Below are 22877 nucleotides of genomic sequence, written 5' to 3'. Positions count from 1 at the left end.
AAAAAGGTATGGGCTCAAAAATGAATCTATTTCAGACTCAATATTAACACGAGTGTCTGGAAGTAGTCAGGAGACTACAAAGAGAACATACATATACATTTGAGAGGCATTTTATAGAGAAAATATCAACTGTGATCAACAGTTTATATGTCTCTTCTCTAAATAAATGTGATAACAAAATGTAGTAATATTGTAAAACCTGCGTTTGAAACATGAACAAATAGCTGAACCTTTCTTTGGCCATTATCTGGAATAAAAGTAAGGACTGTGGCTCTTAAATTAAGATTTTTCTGAAAGAAAAAGTCCAAAAATTAGAAAAATATGGAAGTTTTCCACAATATGTTTTCACTTTCTTTAAATCATAGCATTTCCCCGAACAGAGACAAAACATTTCAGTTACAGAAATGATTTTTTTTATGAGTAAAACTGTAAAATAGTTCAGTATCGTAGGCACCATAAATGGGCTGTAGGTTTCAGTGCAGAAGCTTTTTATATCTCCTAACATTAAGAAAATGTTTGAAAGAGAATGAGGTAAAAAGTGAACCCTCTTGAATTCGCCTGATATGCATTAAGCTTAGTCTGCATGTGGTAATCATCTGAGGCTTGTATCACAAAAGTCTGACCTGGCTAATACTTTTTTAATGCAGAGAGAAGTGCATGAGTCTCTGGATAGTTGAAGTGTTCATGATAATGATCTTGTGAGGAGGGAGGGAGAAAAAGAGTTCAGACAGATCATTAGGTGCTGCTGACAAACGTCAATCTGACACACATTATGGAAATAAAATCACAGGTCATTAAACCTCCTTTAAAGATCGCCAGCATATAAACTCTTCCAGGCCTCAATCTGCTTCTGCTTGACAGTCATCATCATCTTCATCATCATCGCCTGCTCCACATCGCAGTCATCAGTATTCAGAGAAGAGCTGGTCTAAATGTGTTGGGGGGGCTGTGAATAAGAGGCTGTTATAAGAGTAGAACGCCGTGTCAACAGCGATTACGTTCACTCACAGAGGGTGAGTGTTGATCTCTCCCTGGCTGTCTTCATGAATATGCACCAGCACATGGAGAACAACTGGAGGATGACAGATGAGGTGTGGTTCTCTGACACAGCGGCTGCTGAGACCTGACTTTAGGCTGAACAGTCAGAGGTTGTTAATTAACAGTACGGAGAGCAATTTCATATTATGTTCAAGTGCACGCTCAGGTCTGTTTGAGCTCTGCTGTACCACGATACCAGAAATAATTCTTACATATTCGAGACAGTTTGTGCAGATGAATGCACTAGACCTTTGACCTCTTTAAAGTAATGAGTATTCTAGTGCCTACATTGGTAGGGTTTTTATTTTATTTTAAGTGAAATCTGTTCTTAAGTGACCTTTTGTTATATAACAAATAGTAACATCTTTGATCTGCTCTTTGTAAAGTGTCTCAAGAAAACTCTTGTTATGAATTGGAGCTTTACAAATAATGATTGATTGATTGATTGATTGATTGATTGATTGATTGATTGATTGATTGAAGCATATTCTGAGAATCTGTCGATCCTTAACTAAAAGTTGATGTAAGCCATGCTAAATGAGCTAACAATTAAACATTGTAATAATAAGATCAATTTAAGCTGTGAATAAAAAAAGTATTATTATGCGCTGGAGATCCTAGTGGTTATGTCGCATGCCCCATATACAGAGGCTGTAGTCCTTGATGCAGTGGCCCTGGTTTAGGATTCAACCTTGGCCCTTTGCTGCATGTCATCCCTCACTCTCTCTTCCCAACAGTTCCTCTCTCTTTTCAGCTGTCCTCTCTAATAACGGCAAAAATAGCCCCAAAAAATAACACTGATCACAGCCGTCCTGCTGCTCAAGGCGCATGCATCAAAATGAAGGGTTCAGCAATAGTAGACTTTGATATTGATCATATGGAGAGAGGGACCACCAACACTCAAATCCCCCCAATACAAAGGTGAACTTGTAACCTTCTTAGGCAGATTCAATTTACTATTTTTCTGTCTGCACTTTCAATAAAAGTGAAACCTCAGTCAACTGAAATAATGAGATGTACACAAGCAGCAACCTCCCATGTTGAAAAATGAAGCCATTGCGGATGTGCTTGAGGCTGGCTGCAGAAGCACTGGCAGCCACATACACACCCATTCATTACCCGCCCATTTTGGCTCGCACACATGCTCTGTGTCCATAATGGAGTGCATAAATAATTGCACTTATGTGTCTGCTCTGAGAGCTACAGGGTAGAGTTTTTCAAATTGAAAAGACAACTTCTCTGCTCCAGAATAATTCAGTGAGCTCAGGTGTCCAATCAGATCAGTGCATGCTGTGATCACGGGATCAGGTCACAGAGTTCTGGGGAATCTGGGACAAATGAGGGAAACCTGTGAACTGCTCAACAGATCTGTTTTTATGTTTTACTGCATTCTTCTTCTGCATCAGCGTTTGCCTGCTCCTGCACAGAGTGCTGAGCACATCTTGAGATTGTCTAAATGAGAATTCTTCGATATTTTCTCGATAACATCCAGACTCGTTTCCTCTTTGCTTCTGTCTGCACTTTGTGAATTCTTCCCACTCAGGTGCTTTAAATGTCACCCTGAGTATGAGATGTGATGAAAATTATGCAGTCTGTCTCTGTTTTGGAAAAAAGAAAATGGGCTTATTTAACAGTCAGTTGACAGACATAACCGACAAATTGTCAGTATCTAATTATGACTAATATTGGCCCTTATGGGTTTCTACAATTAGGATCATTCAAAGGCTTCAAAGGTGACCATTTTCTCCTTGAATCAGAGGCTGTATAAAAGAAGTGGCTCTAGCATCTTGAGTTCAAAAGTAAAGCCAATGCAGAAGTGCTTGAAAAAGCATTCTTTCTAATGGCTAATATAGTATTACAGTATATTAACCAAAGTACTTCTTGGTTGATTAATGGCCTCACTTAACATAGTTTGTTGCTCAGTTCAGGTCATTAATGGTCCCATTAAGAGTAAAATCAATGACAAGGAAGGGTATGTATCGAGTATGGTCACTTTACTGCCAAAAAACCAAGATGGAGATTGTACCAATGCTGAACTTGAGGCTTCAGGAGGGGGGTTCATAGACCAGTGGGGTGAGTCATGGTGGTTATGTCCACCTCTTTTAAACAGCCTATCCGCCGAACTCTGTTTCCTTCTAAAAAAGAGAAACAAGAAGAAGTGGTCTTGAGTTAAACTCGGAGTGTTTGTTTGTGGTTTTGGGGTTCACCTCTAGCAAACTTTGATGCAGTTTCCCTAACTTTAAACCTTAATGTAAACTCCAACCTCTCCGCGGCCGGGAGGTAGATTCTTATTTCTAATTCAACATTACTCATTAGGTCAACATTTAAACCTAATATGTGTCAATGTAAAAATACTTTATTGTGACTCATTCAGAATCATCTATTCTATGTTTTCATTCCTTTCAAGGCGGCATTGAATTAGATTAAGAGTGTAAAAATGACAGAGATTTTTTCATGCTCATAACAGCAGCTGAAGAAAAAGATGTGGATCCAGACTCAGGTTGAGTCCTAAAGCCAGTCTGAGAACTCTCTTTGTTTCATGTCTCAGGTGACAGACAGGGGAAGTGAAGTGAATCTGTAGAGCATATCATCTTTTTCATGATGCTTTTGTGTGTTTCCAATACAGACGGAGAGAAGTCGATACTAAAGAACCATCTGGAGCAGAAGCCTCAGGCTCAGTGGGGCTCCATGGATCCTTCCAGAATAAACAGAGGTCCCCTCGAAGATATCAACTCGCCCGAACAGTGAGAACTCCCATTTCTTCAGCTCCTCTACCTCAGACTCCTTTCCCTCTACCCTCCCTCCCTCTCTATCTTGTCAGTTTCCTCATCAGACTACACGTCACATGTATCGCAACCAGCCGTATAGCTCTCAGGCGGTTGCTCTGGCAACAGAGCTCTGTGAAAGAATGGACCAGCCCTGTACTTTTCTCTCCCACGCACACCCACAATATTTAAACCGCGTAGAGTGTGTGTGTATTCTCTCACCATATACACTCACATATAAACACAAACACATGCAGGTACAGGGTACAAATGTAGTCATGCAGCAGATTGATTTGTTGTCCCTCACTCCATCAAAACACTCATGCAGATCTTCATTCACTATGCATAAGGGGGCAAAGCTGAGGGACTTCATCAGTGGGGGGGGGGGACACCTCATGCATCAGTGAGAGATCTCTCTCTCGAACTCGTTTAACTAGATCCAAGGAGAGGAATGCACAGCGCAGAGGGATGGAGAAGGAAGGGACAGCAGACAAGGGGGTGAAATATTAAAAAGGGGGCAGTTACAGAGAGAATATAGATTAAGAGAGAGGCATGTTTAGAGAGAGAGAGAGAGAGAGAGAGAGGCAGGAGAGAAATTAAGAGGTAGAGAATCACAGAGGCTTATGTAACCGGTGATTTACAGCTCACATTGGGAAGCAGCTCTGAAAATAGACAGGGAGGAGAACAGAAGTAAAGGAACACTCGGAGCTATTCCCATGCTGCATGAATGTTTGATCACATTGAGGGAAGAGAGATGAAGAGGCAGTGAAAGAGACAGAAGAAGAGACAAATCAAATGAAGAGAGAGAGAAGAGCAAATAGCATATGGTTTGTGACATGATGAAGGCTGTCACACTCTATAGGTGCATATAATTAAAAGTTTTCTATCTAAATGCATAAAAATACAAAAACGATTTCCTTCATGGCCAAGGAAGAGTGTGTTCCATCACAAATAGAGCAGAGCAGACTAACTTGCTAGGTCTGAGTACCATAAATATTTCAGAGTTCACCTAATTAAGACGTTTTCTGGGTCTATCACTGAATGAGGTTACGTTTTGTTCCCCCTTTTCTTTTACATAACTAGCACTTGGTTATGTAATGTGCTTGCAAACGTCTGGAAGTGGCACTAGCACTGGCAAGGTGGTGTGAAAACTGTCACAGCAGGCAGAAGCATGAAATGTTCTTTTCGTCAGATGATCCCAGAATAAAAGAGGCTCACTGGATCAGGGTTTAGGAAGGAGAAGGAAAGAAAACAAAGAGGTGGCTCAAGACAACAGGAAAACAATAAGAAGAATTGCTGAGGGCTTGAGTGATCTTTGTTGGGATTATAATTTTCTTTTTCTGTTTTATCAGCCTAGTTGGGATTCTGGTTACATAGACAGTCCTTTGAATCTTTAAAGTTCACTGAGTGTCTACTACATGTGCCACCTCCTTTACAGTGGAACAGTTCATTTTAATCATTCACTCTCCCTTGTGTCCTTCCGATTTTTGTTCATGAATTAAATACACTGAAGGTTGATGTTTAGTGATAATAAGCAGAGGCAGTATTAATGCAGAGATTGACTACTACAGGGTGTTGTAATTTATAGCATCACATTATTGTTGAGGACTTTATCTTGTGATGTAAAATATCAAAAAAACTGTAACCCTTTGTTACAAATAATTATATTTATATTGAACCATTTTTCTGTAATTTCACATTAAATGTGACAGGCCAGAATATAATCTGCCATCTTTCATAAGAAAGTAAGGATGATGAGGAAAGTGAGATTTCAATATTTGAAAGTGTCTCACCCCAGGATTTCATCCAAAAATAAAAAAGGCAAAACAACAAATAGTGGATCATTGGAAGGAGATCGCTTGCTGCTCTCAGCACTACACTTAACTGATACTCACCGTGATAGAAATATAGTGACAAAGGAAGAAAACTCAACTAAGGCCACAAGTTACACAACAACACACAATAACTTCACCTCATGGACGTTCGATCCCGGACGAGCCCCCATTTGTTACGCCTCACCATAAGGCGGCCCTAGTGGGGCTAACAACAATCCACAAATTGACCCAATAAAACACTTATAACACCTTAACAAAGTCAAAACGAAGGGATTTCTTATCAATGGATAGACTAAATGATAACAAAGAACAACTGAGAAACTAATATCACAAAAGACAAAACACAAAAAAACACAAGTTTTTAAGCTCTGAGGCCCGGTGCACCTCGTTGTGACACAACAGAAAGGGAGAAGGGACAAACAGCACAGGGACACATACAGCCGTAACAATACATCCAGCCTGTTGGGCTTACAGGTTTTTAAATATTTACCTGCAAGGTGATTAATATGAGCATTTGGATAAAATAGTGACTTCAGTAAAAAAAAAAAAAAAAACTGTCATAAGTATATAATGTTCATATTTAGTCTCTACTTGTGAGTTTTACATTATTTCTTTTCTTCACTTTTCACAGCATACAGCGTCGACTCTCCTTGCAGCTGCCTATCTTGCACCACGCCTACTTACCTTCCATAGGAGGGGTCGATGCCAGCTGTACCAGCCCCAACGGCAGCCCTGGTTCCAGCCCCCGGCACAGACACATGCCCCCCTCCTACCGGGTCATGGTCTCTGGCCTGTGAGCTTCATTCCCTCCCCCACCTGGCTCCTTGCAGAGGAGACATATATGGTCCTTTTTTCTACAACAAATAGACTGATATCGTCAGCGTATGTGCGTATTTTGTCTCAGAACAAGGAGGACAGGGGGAGAAGAGAGGGAGGGGGGGAGGGGCAAAGTTTCACTCTTCACACCTCTTCACCCAAGCCTCTCTTGAGAACTGAAACCCTCAGTCGGGAAGGGGTGGGAGGAGACGGAGTGGGCACTGGATGACCCATAGAAACTCCCATGATTCACAGCAATGTCCCCTTGTTGAGCTGCTCCCCTTGCAAATGAACAGTCAAACAAACATACCCCAATACACACACACTCACACACACACACACACACACACACAAACACACACATGTACAACTACAGTCCCGCCCCCATAGCAGAACAGTGGTGGAGCAGCCCTGCCTGACGTGTAGCCTTATCTGCTTCAAAGGGGGGGTTGTCTTTTACTGTTCTTTATCTGTTGTATGTTCAGCTTTCTGCTACATGTGAGCTTGTCATCAAACTTGAGTATTTTACAGCTTTGGTGACTGGATACCAGTGTGGAGACATATTATTTACAAAACCCAACAAAGGAAATCATGGAATTAACTCCCGTCCCCTTCCCATCCTTATGGAGACATGTAAATATCTTCATTTCTGACTTTGATGTTCTGTAAGCTTTGTATATGCTGTGAACGGACAATTAAAGGGGTTGGAAGTGTCAAGCTTATGACAGAAGAAGTTATCAGGAACATTTCCAATGGAAGCTCATAAAACATGGCAACCCCTGGAAGAATTAGACATATGTATGACAGAGATGGAAAGTGCTTTGTGTTACTTTTGATAACAAGCGCAGCAGAGTAAGGTACATGAAAGCTTGTGAGTCACTAAACATGAAAAGGCCCGTTCCTCAATCTAGGAGTACGACGCACATGGCTCTTTTTACCACTTTGCTAAATTTTGCAGCACTGATTTCTTTAGAGATTTCACATCAGACTTTGCATAGGCCTTTCATGCTTTACAACTTGCTTAGTATGTGATCAGAAAGCATGATATACAGATTATTGATGCTACGCCTTTTAACAGGTTTTCAAGGCTGCATAGTTTAGAAAATTGAGATAAAAAAAATAAAAAAAACACAAGGAGAGTGTTCCACGGTTAATTGTGTGTTAAATGCCAAGAAATGCACACATTCAGATGTACACTTAAAACGCAAGAGAGCACCTTATGGAGTCAGGTGCTTTTCACTGAGTGGTCTTCATAGACTGTTAAGATGTCTGTATATTCTAGCCCTCACAGCTAACCAGCACATAAGAAAAGGGGCCCCGGGTTCATGTCAGCGGCAAAGGGGCACGAGACTCACACTTATAAAGACTTCTTCAGAAATTAAACTCAAGAGGTGATGCTGGAAAGGATGTAGGTCTACCAGTGCCACAACAATTGGACCAAACGGTTGACCTGAATTTCCACGAGAGGTAATCAAGCCGATGCACACATGAGCCCCAACCGGCCGTAGCTTTCGGTTCCTATACACAGTGATAGATAAAGCACAGACACAGGGCTTTCTTTCATATTGACTATCATGAAAAATCACTTCACACTTAGCAACAGTGAACGTACCTCACTTGCTATGGAAAACGGGCTGTAACCTGAGCCCAAGAAGACTGCACTGGGCTAAACTGTCATCAGCACAGTGTCGTCATGTTTTGTTTGTAAAACAGTCCTCATGTTGGAGAGAAGCAAACAGGGACTCTTTAAAGAAAAAGGACTTCAAATGGAGTGTGAGAAAGTTTGTTCTCAGCATATGTTTTCACCATTGGTGTCTTGGTTTTTAGTTTTTAAGGCGTTTGTTGAGCGCTGTGCCTGTTGTCTTATATTGTAGCCTGCAGGACCCACGGTACATAAATAGGGTGAAAATGGCACTGAAACTACAACAACTACATTGGCCACACATCTGTATATTGTACAACGTGTCATAGATTTATTTAAATTCAACGCCTCAATGCATGGGACAGTGTGGGAGAACATGGAGTGGACTACTTTGAGCTAGGTCATAAATACTGTCAGTCTTCGGTTTAAAGGCCAATCAAAGGATACAGAGTTGGAGTGGAAGACAAGCTAGCAGAAATCCACCTGCTATCGGACATATCAGGGTGACTTCCTGCGAGAGCTCCTCCCCTTCCAGCCCCTGCTGAGCACAGGAGCAGGGAAACCCCGAGCACAGACCTCTATGGAGTCACGGCGTCTCCCGCACCTTTTGCCAACCAGAGAATCACGGCCACTCGACATCGAGTGAGGGACATTGTCAGAGGGTTTGTTCTTCCTTCAGGAGAACAAAAAAACCAACTGCACATTTTATATATTACATTATATGTGATTGTGTACAATTTGCTGATACCCTGATGATGGTGTCCATGTATGGATATTTGGTATTTGGCTTTCTCAAGACGGCATGATATGAAATGTATAATTCACAGAGTAACCTCTGTTTTTGCAACTGTCGTGACAAATCCACTCTGTTGTGTCATTCTCACCCACAATTTGGTTTTCTGTTTCGTTACACAACACGGATTGAAGTTCTTTTAACCTGTTGATCAGCTCACACATGTCAATGCCAAGATTCTCAGTGGACAAACATCATCATATCAACTATGCTACTGGTTTTAGCAGTTATTCACTGAGGGCAATAAAGTGAAAGTAGTAGCAAACGATCAATCCTAATAACCCACTCCTGGCATTTACCAAATTACAAAATGACTTTTTTTAGTCCATCTAAAATGCCAAATGCAGATCATCAGGTATGGTTCTGTTGTTAAATTGTTATGCCCTGATTTATTTTCCTTTACAATGATTCTTTTTCATCTTTCTTTTCAACATGGATGAAAAATTGTTCAAATGCAATTGTGATGGGTCAAGGGCTCATTCGTTACTGTAATAATTAACATCACTCTTATGGTTTGTATATGCCACATTTCTTTTTTCTTTTTTTTTTTTACCTTTTTCGTTTGAAGATCAAAAGAATGACATATACGTATATAATTATATCTTTGTATGTGTCATCATCAGGGTTTCTGGAGACTGCAAGACATACATGTCCAAAATATAACAATATGACGTTTATATTAAGTGGAAGAACACACACAGGTCCATACTGTTACTGTTTTGTCGGTTTGTCATGTGGTATCACACGGAGTTCAGTTCAATTACGAGTTTCAATGGTAAACAAAACCTATGTTAAATGCAACATGTTCGAGAGGGGCAATAACTTGTTTTCTTATAAAAGAAAGAATAGAGAACTATATATATATGTATATGTAAAAGATCTTTACGTACATTCATTTTTACATAGGAAATATTTCACAAATGCGCCACAAGGATACTTGGAAGTCATTTCTTTAATTTACAGTATCTGTAACTATGTTATGTACAGATGAGGTATAGATATGAAAAAGTTGTATAAAATAAGTATCACACTTTGAACACATGAACATTTTTGAAGCCATTAGTTGTTACAAGGGGGGCGGGAGGGGGGGTTGGATAACATTCTTCTTTTATTGTCTGAATGTTATGGACAGCCTTTAATTTTCACATCATCGTTAAATAAAGTGAGACTGAAAATAATCCAATGTTTTTTTTTCATCTGCACTCAACTCTTTGATGTACTCGAGTCGGTCAGCTGGTTCTTCAAAAAGTATGTTTGAATTTATAATGTGTGTTTGAAGGCAGTCAGCTAATAAGTGATCATCCATCTTGGTTTTTTTGAAGTTGCTAGAAGTTACATAGAAGTTATAATCTTTCCCAGAATGTCCCTCTGAAGTTTACCACATGTTAGCTGGTTACTATGGTGATATGAAGAGATGGAGCTCAGTACAGAAAAAACAAACAGTGGGTCAGAAGAGGTGAAGCCTACATACAACCATAACACCGTACTTTACGATGACACACCAGGTCCAACTTAAAAAAATGTGTTTTTGTGAAGTCACATGATGTTTTCTAAATGGATTGCATGTCTTGTATCTAACATGACATGCACTATTTTATTTTTTCTTTGACCATTTTGGTCATTAAAAAACAAAGATTTGACTTGTATCTTTTCTTTGAATATTTTGAGCAGTGTAGTTAGAGAAAGGAGTAAAGGGGAGCAGACCTCCCATTAACATTTGTAATGTTCCAGTTGGAAAATGTATGTAATATGGAACATTTCCTGCCAAACACAGGAATGGTTCACTCATTTTTCAACCTTACACTTTAAATTAGTTTGCTAGAGGATGAGATTTGCAAGTGGACAATTTTCTAAGCAGCATCATACATGAACTGAACTGAACTGTGTATTTTCTTTCTTCCTTTTTGAGACTCGCTGAAGTTTTCACATTGTTCTGACGGTCAATTTGTAAAAATCTACCACTGGTGTCCCAAAAACAAATCTGAAAAATGAGAATCACCCTTCTGTAATTAACACACACAAGGAACAACGCTGCTCTTTCCCCAGCAAAAACAGCGATTATACGTTTTATATTTAGTCTTCTGAGTTCCTAAATGTAAGACCAAAACATATCATTTCACACACTTAAGTAGTATTACAGAGCAATGTTTGTGTCAAAATGCAGTCACTAAGTCATACTGATCTATTCTTCTATGGCATTCAAAGTAAAAAGGAGAGAACTGCACCCATGTGATGAATGGCTGCTTAACAATAAGACTCTTGTGAAAAAAGGCACATCCAGTGTGCTGGCTGCCTGCAGCCCTCAGACAGCAAAGCAAAAATAAATTTATAATGAAAAGGCCTGTATATGGAGGTCGATAAATAATTGAACTTTGAGGAGGAGCCCAGTGGCAAACAGGATGGAGGGGATGGGTGTGTGTGTTTGAGTGTGTTCTTGACAGTGTCGCTGTGGTTGTGTGTGGTTTAAACGTGTGCACAGGTCCTGTCGTTGTTCTGACGTTTAAATATTTAGCATGGGGAAGCCAGAAGTGGTTTTCAGCTGTTTTCAGGTCTCATAAAGAAGCAGCCGAGCAGTTCACTGAAACTTTGTCGACCAAAAACTCTTCCATCAACCGTCTGTGGGTAACAGACTCCAAACACATCCTCAAATATTTTAAATGTTTTTAACAAATTAGCTAAAAGAGGGAACACCCAACTAGTTAGTAATACTCAAAGAAGAGTATTTACCAAGATTCTCAACCATGCAAGTCAACAGATTACCTTGTCATGGCTGTAATTGTTGTTTGTACAGTTCAGGAGGGACTCAGGTGATGTTAAGATTTAAAGTCCGGTCTTCCTCTGTTTCTGCCTAGGATTTCAAAGATACCACAGATTTTCCCGGGGTGTCTTCCGAAGGAAGAAAAGCCTCAGCGTGTAAATGCTTCATAACCTTCTTTCTCGTCTCAGCAGGATCATGCTGTGCAAATGGAAGGCCCGTTGATTAAGTTGACCTGGGTGTCAGTGGAAGGGAAGCCTCGATGTAACCTCCAGCATCAGAGAAATGAACACAAGCCAGTTCTATATCCAATGTGTCCGACTAATGCGCACGTGCAAGTACTTAGCTGCATTGATCTGAGTATTGAGATGGAGAGGGATACTCACACATGAGTTTTATCGAATTGAACGTGACAGATGTCATGCTAACTTTATGTTATTATAGTGCATTAATAATGGCCATACAGTATTTAGGGGCCCTCCTTCATTCTACTTATGATGCTGATTGATGGGGATCATTTTTCTGAGAAGTTTAGATTTAATTCATTATTCAATGCAATCAAAAGAGGTGTGTAACCTCATGATTGACAGCTTTGATGATAAATGCTGCTCTACAGTGCTGTGTGCACAGTATCAGAAGAGTAGGAACGATGAGAGGCGAAATAATGAACACTAACACGAGTCGTTTAACGTTCCATGGCTGTGAGAGTCTGCTTCTCACCCACACAAGAGTCTGTTCTGCTCCGGACCTGAAGGCTCTTTGCAGATTTCTCAGTAAGTGAGCCTTTTAATTGGTTGGTTAGTCTTTTGGTGAGCAGGACCTCTGTACCACCAGCTGGTCTCTACTGCTCCATCTTGCAGATTCAGATTCAGATTCTTTATTGTCCCACAAGGGGAAATTTGCGTCGCAGCAGGAGCACAGAAGACAAGAAACACAAGGACAACATCACCGTAAAACATAAATGAAAACAAATTTAAAAAAATAAGACAGCACAACAAAATATAAAACCAAATAAAACATAATAATACATCGCAATAAAATCAGTCAAGTGGTCATGCCAAAATGGAAATTCCTAGTGAAGGCTTTGGCTTCTCTTTGGCTCCAAATGTGCAAATATATAATTGCAGGAGGAGATGGAAGTGCCTCAACCATCTTTATATAGAGCCAATGTCTTTAGCCAATGGAGCCTCTGCTGGTCATTAGGAGGGATGCAGGTTTAAGTCACCAGAGGATAACTTTATATAAATTCGATGGGTATAACCGTTTATAGTTCTCTTAGCATTAAATGTGATCACAGGCGGCCTTTAACTGCTCTTTCTCTGTCAGCATCGTTTTAAACTTTACATTTCTTTACTACTTCCTCTAAAAAAATGAAGTCTTTTTGAGATTTTTAAGCTGACTGCAAAAAAAAAGTTCCAAAGTTGACTATAAAGTTGCACTTTTGGACCGTTGTTAATGAGATTTAGTGATTAATTATGTTTTGTTGTGAATTGCCTCGAGGAACAGGAAGTCTTTATGAAGTTTCCTTTGATCCGCATCCACACCTGTCTCTCCACACTTAATTGCAGGTTAACTCAACAGTTGGCTTGTAACCATGGAAGTCTTACTACACTGCAGAGAGATACTTACACCCCCTCAGACAAATATACTCTGATGCATGACTCATTCACAAACTACACTAAAGCAACAGTGCAGACTGGCTTCAAACACATTGTAGCACACAATAAACTTACAACAATCTGCCTGTCAATGCTATTTTTTTGACATTTGATTTGTCCATCCAACAAAGGCTTAAATTCCAGCATGTTAACGCACAAACAGGAAGTTCTTATTTCCCGTTGAAGTATGTTACTATTCACCTGGGAAATCAAACTCTGACACAAAGGCACAATGATGTATTCATGTTCAGTATTCCCTCCATGAAATCCTTTCTTGAGCTGCCTAGCTGAGGTCCCAGTCACCTTTGTTTGTGGTTTATTACCTGTGCCACTGGGTCCTCATTTGCCCCATTAATCAGTAACATTCAAGGATTTTCAGATGGGACTTCTAATCCCTCCTCAGAACCATATTATGGCAGTCTCACCTCCTCAGGACGAGTGGTCAAGGACACACCGGCGAGGACATCTTAGAAAGGAGCATATGCCTCATGTATTAGTATGCTAGTCAGAGCGAAGAGCTGAGAGAGCTCCTCTCACAAACGTGTTGATGAAAATCCACCGGCAGGATGATCATTCATGTTTAAATTGAAACATCACTGATAATGACTCAATAATTACGTTATGTAACGTATGATGTTGAAAATCCCCTGATATATGAGCGTATTGTCCCCAAAGCCTCATTTCAGTGTTTGAAAAACAGCTGTTTCCCGGAGCAGCGTGCGCCGTGGGAAGACTGATGCTTCCATACATACCGGGATGCGTGATTAGAGGGAGAGTTATGGCCACTACTTACAATCTTCTGGGATAAAATTTATGGCTGATATATAATGGCGGCACACTGGGTTGAACCCTCAGTAAATCCACAATATGGACGTCCTCTGCTCTGTCCTTGAGAATTCTGTTAAGGACTCTCCTCTTCTTCAAAAGCACATGAACCTAAATTTGAAGCTTCAGAGCTCAATAACGGGACAGTTCAGTGTTTATTGATCTTACTCCTCCGCAATGTTTGAAGTCCTGCCTGTAATGAAAGATACCAATGTTTCTGTTTTCTCTCTCCACATAAACTCACGCATAAAAGCTCAACATGTACAGATGCCTGCTGTTTCCAAATGGGGAAGAAAGATGATAAATAAAGTTAAATGTGTTTGGATACTTAAACAACACTTAAGACATGAGACAAAGTTGAAAATGACGAGGATTATGAATTTTAAAGGAAACAATCTCAACACACTAATTTGCATCTAGATGCTATTTGGGAATCGATTCAAGTCTGCTACAAAGCTGAGCCCTCCACAAACGTCAGCAATCATCAACAATATTTGGAAAAGATGACTTCTGGTCCAAGCCAGGAGAAGTTTTGAAGTAATTGGAGCAAGGATATACAGCGACGCTGACACCACCCTGCCCTTCCCCTTCATCGCCGCCGCCGACAACAGCTGACCGTACGGCTCGGTATGCTCGACCCCAACAAGAGGGACTGTTTCCAGTTTGAGTTTGGTGAAAGCTGGCTCTTAATCAAAGTCTTCACATGTGAAAATATTGTTTTGAGTAGGATATATAGGAAGAGGTGTCTCTGTCTGTACATGTTTATGACTGTCCAGCACCTACCGTTAGAACATAACACCACGGTTTTCTAGTTATCTCCACCTCCATTATGTCATCCTGAGAGGGGAAATACATTTCATATAAACAAAATATACTACCTTTATGTTCAATCTGATCAAATGCTGTTGTTCTGTGAGATACAAGAGTCTGTATGATTGTCATACAGAAACAGGTTAAACTTTGTAAACATCTGGAATTCTAAAATATAAATGAATGAGCCTCATTTAGAACATTTGGGATATACAAACATTTAATGATTTTTAATAAAACAAAAACAAATAAAACATCTCGACATTCCCAAACAACCAGAGAGAATTGTGTGATGATAACAAACAGACTAATTACGAACGAGCATCTGTCCGTGTTTATAGTGAGACGATGATACGTGGAAATCCAGTGGGAATGTGTGATGTGTAGAGATGTCCAGCAGTGTTGTCTTCTCAGAAACTAAAACACTCTGAAGTGTCTGAGCAGAGCCCCTCCCTGGGGTCGTGGTGTTTTCAGGATCTTTCCTCCACCCTTCACATCGGTTCAGCTGCGCTCACACAGACTGCAGGGCTCGAGTGCTGTGGGTCTGGCCTTAGACTGACCCACGACTTAACCGGCTGTCACAGAGAGGGGATGGCTTGCCAGCGAGCAGCTGTGGCCTCTGTGGCACAGTGCGGCCTGTGGCCCTCAGTCCAAGTGTCTCTCGGTGTCAGAGAGACATAATAGTGTCAGTGTTGGTGGTGCTAAAGAGCCCGTCGGTTGATGTTGAAGATTTTGACAGAGTGGTCGGAGCTGGCACTGGCGAGTTGGAGCCAGGAGCTCTCCTCCTCGGTTTCACTCTCTCCCTCAGCCTGTCCGTCCTTCCTGTTGTTCTCTCGACCTACTCGGCCAGCACGGGGCCTCCAGCGGAGCCTCTTTACTGCCAGAGAGTGGCTTTGTCTGACAAAGGATGTGTGATGAAGGCAAAAAAACAGATACCATTCTGGGTGACTGAAAAAAACTGATTAAATCCAGATACCAACTATACATGCAAAAGTCAAAGAGACTGTGCCTTAGTGATTGTCGCTCCTAAACTTTGGAAGGTTCTCTCACTTGAACTGAGAACTGTGGACATTTTAAAAAAAGAACTATTGAAGACGCATTTGTTGAGATTTGCCTTTGTTAAACAGTTTTTCCCCCAGCACTCTACAGTATTAAAGCCTTTTTTTTTTTTGCATTTCTCCATTTTTCCTTTTCCATCTTTTATTGTGAAGGACTCTGTGATGTCTGCTCTTGAAATGTGCCATATGAATACACTTGACATACTATATGCTTCACAAAACTATCTGATCATACAGTTATTTGATCCACATACAGCAGAGAGGTTTAAATATAATAATAAAGCATATAGAATATCTTAATGACTTGATTTCAAAAGCTGTTGAACTGGCAAAAGTATGAGCAGCACTGAAGTCCGAGGAGCAAAAGCTCTCCCAGTCAAGACCACAAAAAAAAACGATTTTCTACACACCCATCGTCTGTAGAGCCTAGAAAGTAACACGCCTATTTTAGATACAACACACACAGAAGCACACACAAGTCTACCTGTCCACCCTGCCTCCTGATCGTTCAAAGGAATGCAGACATCTGAATCAAACAGCCTGCTACCTTGTTCTATAACAGGGAACGGAAAGCTTTGTCTCTCACCTGCCATCAAACTGAAGCCATGTTGATGTAACCATGACACACTGTCTGCCAGTGGCCACCGGAAACCTTTCAAAGTGTGTGTTTGTGTGTGTGTGTGTGTTTTTGAAGGATACGATCCATCTGTTTCTCCACATCTGCTCCAGTCGTGTCCACCAGCAGGCTCCTGAGCAGGACTCCATCTGTACAACAAGATCCTGCCGCTCTCTAGACCCACTGCGAGCAGGTAGCTGTGGAGGGCAACAAAACAAACACACGTTTGTGTTAAATGAAGGCTAACACGACTGACTACCTTTATTTTCTGATGCTCTTAGCTAACTGTACAAAAGTCCATACTTTTATATCTCTACAAATCTGAGACACTTTCACAGGTAGTTCCAGAACCTACATACTTAAAGCGATAAGCAATTGATTTTGAAGTCAAGCTTATAAAATATGTTAATACATACTGTAAATACATTAAGTATTAATATACCGATAGCCCTTTCTATTCTCCAACAGCGGCATAATGAAGCTCCACCATCATAATGTTCTTGTATTTTCATATCAATTCTGCAACAGCTTAATATTGGTGTCCCATCATGTGATTTCACATTGCGTTACGGGAATTAGTTAGTTGTGTAATGAAACAGCAGAGGCTCCACATACACACAGACTTAAAGACATACACACACACAGTTCTGTTCTCCCCTGCTGGCTCTGCAGTCTTATCCCCTGTAATACATCGTTTACTACCTCTGATGGCCGTACAGAAGTGGGAACGACTTGGTCCCCCACACTACACTTCTGTAACATTTGTATTGAAGGTGAGACGTCACCGGGGCGTAAATATCGCGCCTTGAACAGGCCCTCTGAATAGGGCTGATGGTTCAAGTTGTGCATAAAAGCGACCTTAATACAAACATTTAAGAAAAGGGTTTCGCGTTTGTGTGTGTACCTCTTATCAGAGCAGAGTAAAGGACAGAAAGCCACAGCTGTAGCAGAATCTCCCACATCCAGGATGGAAGAACTGGCTTTAATCTCAGGAGGAGGCGCAGAGTCTCCAGAGTCCTCCAGTCTGCACGGACCCCACACTATCACCTACACACACAAACACAGAAAAGGAAAAAAAAAGTAGAGAATGATAACTATGAAAAAGAATTCATCCTTTAAAGCAAAGTCTCTACTTTCTGTTTATTATACTTGGAAATGTGGAATTCATTTTATTATGGGAGAATTTACGCAACATCGAAAAACTTCTAACCTTCTTGTCTCGGCTCGATGTCACAAAGAATTTGCTGTCTGCGCTCCAGTCACATGACCAGATGATTCGGGTGTGTATGGACGAGTCCTTCCCTGCGTGTGTGTGCAGCGAGAACTGCAGCTCTGCACAGAAAAAAAACCAAAACAGTATTTATGTAATAGCTATCAACAATCCCTGCACAACATATATTGTGTTAACATTTATTTACAAAAAACGCTGACACTTCATTTTTGGATGACATGAGCTGTGGACCATAATCGTTGCATGCCATCAGCATGTCGAGATTCACGCATCACAAAAATTGTCTTGAGCAACGTGTAAACAAGCAAACAAGATGACACGCCTCATCCCAGCCCCTCCATTTCACTCAGCTTTGCTTTATGACCTGCTGCTGTTTATTTCCCCGGCCCAAGTCATTTCAGAGCCCAGATTGGTTTTCCCCAGAGAGCTTGTTTGTATGCTACTAGCAGCCGCCTGTCTGCACTTTAAGACACACACACACACGCACACGCACACGCACACAAATAACCGAGCTGGCATGTACACACGGCTGTAAAACCACAGTGAAGCCACTCGAGTCTGAGTTAACCACCATGTCGTGTCAGTGTTGCTCACAACACACTATCTATCTACAAACACAAATCTGAGTGTGTGTTGTTTGTGATACACATTTATTTTCCACGTCCCTCCATTAGCACTCTCTTTTGAGGACGTGGGAGGAGCTTTTAGACCAGACAGGGATGGAAACAAAGGAGGGACAAAGTAAACAAAACAAGGAAGACGCAACGAGCAAAATAGATCAAGAAACTACACAGAAAGGATAGTTGCAAAAAAGGGAGCGGAGGAGGACAGTGTCTCCTTAATGAAGCTGTTAGGGAGCGAGAGAGGAAGAGTGGGCAGGTGGATGAGGAGGAAGCATGGAGGACAAAACAGGTGAGAGAACAATGAGACACAAAAAGGTGAGGATGGAGGATGTGAGTTTGTTTGGTCAGCTTCGACTTCATTTAACCTTCTCTGGTCTGGCCTGTTAGACTGTGTGTGTGTGTGTGTGTGTGTGTGTGTGTGTGTGTGTGTGTGTGTGTGTTCTTCACAATCACCTTGAATGATTCAGCAGCCAACCAGAACAGACGGGACCCCCCCTGTCAATCCCTCCCCTCCTCTGCTCCACACACACATCCCCCCCTGCCTGTGTGCAGTCCACATACATTCACACAGGAGAGAGCAGGGCTGGTTAAACGCTGTCAGAGTCATTTAAGGCCACCCTGAGCTGCCAAAAGCGCCACGAGATGCATAACCGAGCGCTGGGCGAAGATAATCCTCTGGGCTTAAATGTCGTGTTCCGCTCACCTTGGATGCAGGATCAGGTTATTTGTCTGAGTCAAGGTGCTCAGGTTCTCTGATATAAACAAACTCTGCAGGAGCATGCGCTTGTTTACAACAACTGAGGCCCCTTAGGAGGGGAACACAGGGCGGGGATCCAAAGGTTCCACTTTTTATTTTCTCTACTGACTCAGGACAACACTGATATCATATCAGTGCTAATCAAAACCTGATCTATGCCCACTGGATGACCTTTAAGAATTACACTGTAAAAATATCCATAGAGTGCATTTCAGAGAACAAAAAAAAAGTGTGAATTTACAAATTAGTAATAAGCACATGTTGTTTTCATTGTTGTTTTCACAAAAATCCTCAACTCATATGGTACAATACCAACAGTTGTAAATGTTCAAATAAAAAAGGATTGGTTAAAGGTTGCATATTATGCAAAAAAACAGACTTTACCATGCTGTTCTAACACTAATATGTGTCCCTAGTCTGTCTAAAAACCCCCTCAATTATGAAAAAAGTCCATCCTCTCCATCTTTTGCCTGCTCCACCTTTCAGAAAATGTGTACTCAAACAGGCTGTTTGGAGATTATCCCTTTATGACATCACAAAAGGCAGTAACCCCTCCCCCAGGTGGGTGATCCTCCCACACCAAGGTGTTTGTTCTGCCCTCTGAGTCTGTCTTCCTACGGTAAACAATAAGGCATGTTGCAAGTAAGCCCAAGCCACATCCCCTTCCAGAGGGGATGTGGCTCATTTGCTTTTAAAGCTACAGAGACACAGATACATCCTGTTCTGAGCAGGACTGGAATAGAGGGGTGAATAGGCATGCTAAAATACAGGAACTGGATTTTTGGCAAGAAACTTCACAGACATGTTCTAGGTATCTCTGAGACTTATTTAAACTTGTTTAAAAGGAGTATAATATGTGACCTTTAAACCTGATAATTGTCAGGACATGACTGAACCTGAGTATAAAAAAAGAAAGTCTACTGCTTAAAAGGCTTACGGAGAAATTATATACTAAGGAGAAATTATATACTAAGGATAAATTGACCACATTGACAAGCATAGACAATAAAGATGAAAATCATCTGAAAACATAACCAGCTTCATCTGGTGGTGTACGAGGATGTTATAACAGGCTACAAAATGTTCAAACCGGATGCAAGCAGGCTAACATAAAAGAGGCTGCCATGTATACATCGAGCTTACTTCAACATGAGAATTTAGAACTGAGGTCCTGAAATGATTTCTCGTCACTTTATCATCACTTTATCATCACCGGGACCATACTGACAGTAGTGACCTTCCAGAAACAAATGTTCCTCTAACCGTTAATGTCAGCAGCACTAAGAAGAGTCTGAAAGAGGTCAAGGTTAAAGCATAACAAAAAAACGAGTGATAGAGAGGAAGCCTTTACACTTGTGTTCACAATATATCAAAATAACAAAAGGTTGTATTTAGTGGATGTGTCCCAGGAGCCTGAGACCACCAAATGGTAAATGGAGTTGAGCTTGTATCGCGTTTAGTCTTTTGACTACTCCAAGCGTTTTATGGAAACGTTACACTTATCCATTCACACACTGACGGCAGAGGTTATATGTAAATTGGCCATCAAAAGTAAATAATCCCATTCATACACCGCTGACAAAGCAGCGGGAGCAACTTGGGGTTAAGTGTCTTGCCCAAGGACACATTGGACATGTGGCACCAGACCAAAATCCTAAGTCAACTAACAATGGCTGCTGAATTGTAGAAATGTGTTTAAAGCACTGATAGATTTCTTCCTCGCCCTGATCCTGACATGATTTGATTGCACGCAAAGATTTGATGAGCGAAGGTAACCTAGTGTTACTTCGGAAAAAGCCCTCCTTCAATCAAAGAGGATAAAATCGTCCAGAGGAAGACATCTATCGTTTTGTGCATTGTTCTCAAAATGATAATAAAGCTTTACTGCGCCTGCCTTCCAAAGGATTACATGAAGTAAATATGATCGTTCTTTTATTCAGTGGGAAAGAAAGAAAGACAGCAATTGAAATTGTGGCTCATATTCAGAGAAAGTGTGCTCATATTTGTATCAAACAAATAAGCTCTTTTATGAGCTTTTGTCAGAATAGTTTCAGTCACTGCATCAACATGCTTGGCTGTTTTTAGTATTCATTAGGGGAGACCTTCATAACAGGCCAGCTTGATTTGGACCAAATCGATGACGTGCAACCTGCCAGTAAGGCTCACATATTGTCTTGAAATTCAGTCAAACCTATTTCTAATTTAGCTCACTTTTTGTCACATTCCCTCATGAAGGACTGTGACATCAGCCTGCAGTGTGAAACTAAAAACACAATCCTTTAAGGTGGCCCCGCCTCAATAGTGACAACCCCTCCTCCTTCTCTTACCTGGACTATTAGGTGTGGGCAGGTCCCGTCTCCATAAAGACCACGTGCGATCGCGGGAAACGGCGATTAGGAGTCGTGCGTCGGGGGAGAACGCCATCTGTGTGACGGTGAGGGTGTGGCAAGGCAGCATCTGCAGCTGACGCCACGTTGCTGTACTCCACAGCAGAATGGCGGCATGCTCTGCTTTAGATGCCTGGAGAGAAGGGTTTAGATGAGATCACTTGCAGATAATAATTGCACAGTACGACATCTCTAGAGAATCTTTAAATCAATGTTAAACATGTGCTGTAGAATGCCATCTTAAATACTTGACTATAGACAGGTTGGTTGAGAGATTAGGGTTGCTTTAACAGGAAATAAAGTGGAACATGATTCAGAGGAATAACGCAGCAAAGAACAAAGCAGCAGGAGATGAAGAGAAGAGAGAAAAGGGGAATAGAACTGGATGAGAATTTAGGTGAGGAAGAAAAGGGGTGCATAGATCATACTTTTTCTTTTATCAATTGGCTCAATAGAGCTGGGAATCACAGGATTCACTTGAGGCCCACTATAACGTTAATGTCACGATTAAGAGAAAAAGCAAGAATATATATTCCAAGAGGATCATAAAATGATACATCACAATATCTGATCAACTGAAGAAAGTAAAATATTCCTGAGAAGGTCAAGCACAGGATCCATACTGCATCAGTTTCACCTCTTATCATGCTTCATACATCTTTTCACTGCTGTCTTACTTTTTTCTGTTGTTTCTTCATCTTTCCTCTTGCTGTCAAATTCTGCATTACCTAATTTACTTTTGTTCATGTTACCCTCATTTGTGTTTTTAACTAAGGAGAGGAGTCATGGAGAAGTGACACAATGAGTCATACGTATGTGTGGGTTAAATCTGTTTAGAGCGCTGGTTTTGTTTTGATTAAATATTGATATTTGGCACCAGTGATTCAATAATTCTATTAAAGAGACAGGATGACAATATATCACAGATAAGAGGAGTCCTGACGTTGATGTGGACAATATGTAGATGAAGAGTAAATGGTCATGCAGCCTGCTAATGCCCTTTGTTTAGGGGGGGGTTTTAGGTTTTAACAAACTGACCTTGCATGCAGAGGCCACCACCGTCTTGCAGCTGTCTGAAGCGAGGCAGAACATCTCGAAGCCGTGGCCATACCTGGAGGAGAACAATCGTACAGAGATGAGTCATGGCGATTCAAGATAACAGCCGTGCTGAATATGTGGAAGGAGAGAAGACAGCTGAGAGACAGACTTGTGAAGGAAGGAGGACAGCGACAGAGACAGTGCTCCAGTAAATGAAGTATTCTGTTTTT

At 41.1% G+C, this 22877-nt stretch overlaps 2 protein-coding genes across 2 annotated transcripts in view; one reads left to right on the top strand and one right to left on the bottom strand.

Annotated features, from left to right (window-relative positions):
• gabbr2 (gamma-aminobutyric acid (GABA) B receptor, 2) overlaps positions 1-10535 on the top strand; it is a 174007-nt gene extending 163472 nt beyond the window's left edge. Inside the window, exons 18-19 of the mRNA XM_020631655.2 lie at positions 3665-3782; positions 6270-10535. Of these exons, the coding sequence (XP_020487311.2) occupies positions 3665-3782; positions 6270-6435 (284 nt within the window). The 3' untranslated portion in view covers positions 6436-10535. The remainder of the gene's footprint in view (positions 1-3664; positions 3783-6269) is intronic.
• A 4604-nt stretch (positions 10536-15139) lies between these two features.
• elp2 (elongator acetyltransferase complex subunit 2) overlaps positions 15140-22877 on the bottom strand; it is a 29182-nt gene continuing 21444 nt past the window's right edge. Inside the window, exons 17-22 of the mRNA XM_020631566.3 lie at positions 22648-22720; positions 21550-21742; positions 17822-17943; positions 17516-17658; positions 16695-16808; positions 15140-15834 (exon numbers count right to left, since the gene is read on the bottom strand). Of these exons, the coding sequence (XP_020487222.2) occupies positions 15639-15834; positions 16695-16808; positions 17516-17658; positions 17822-17943; positions 21550-21742; positions 22648-22720 (841 nt within the window). The 3' untranslated portion in view covers positions 15140-15638. The remainder of the gene's footprint in view (positions 15835-16694; positions 16809-17515; positions 17659-17821; positions 17944-21549; positions 21743-22647; positions 22721-22877) is intronic.

Source organism: Labrus bergylta, chromosome 19 (genome assembly GCF_963930695.1).
Source record: "Labrus bergylta chromosome 19, fLabBer1.1, whole genome shotgun sequence".
NCBI lineage: Eukaryota > Metazoa > Chordata > Actinopteri > Labriformes > Labridae > Labrus > Labrus bergylta.
This window is presented reverse-complemented; position numbering and strand designations above follow the sequence as displayed.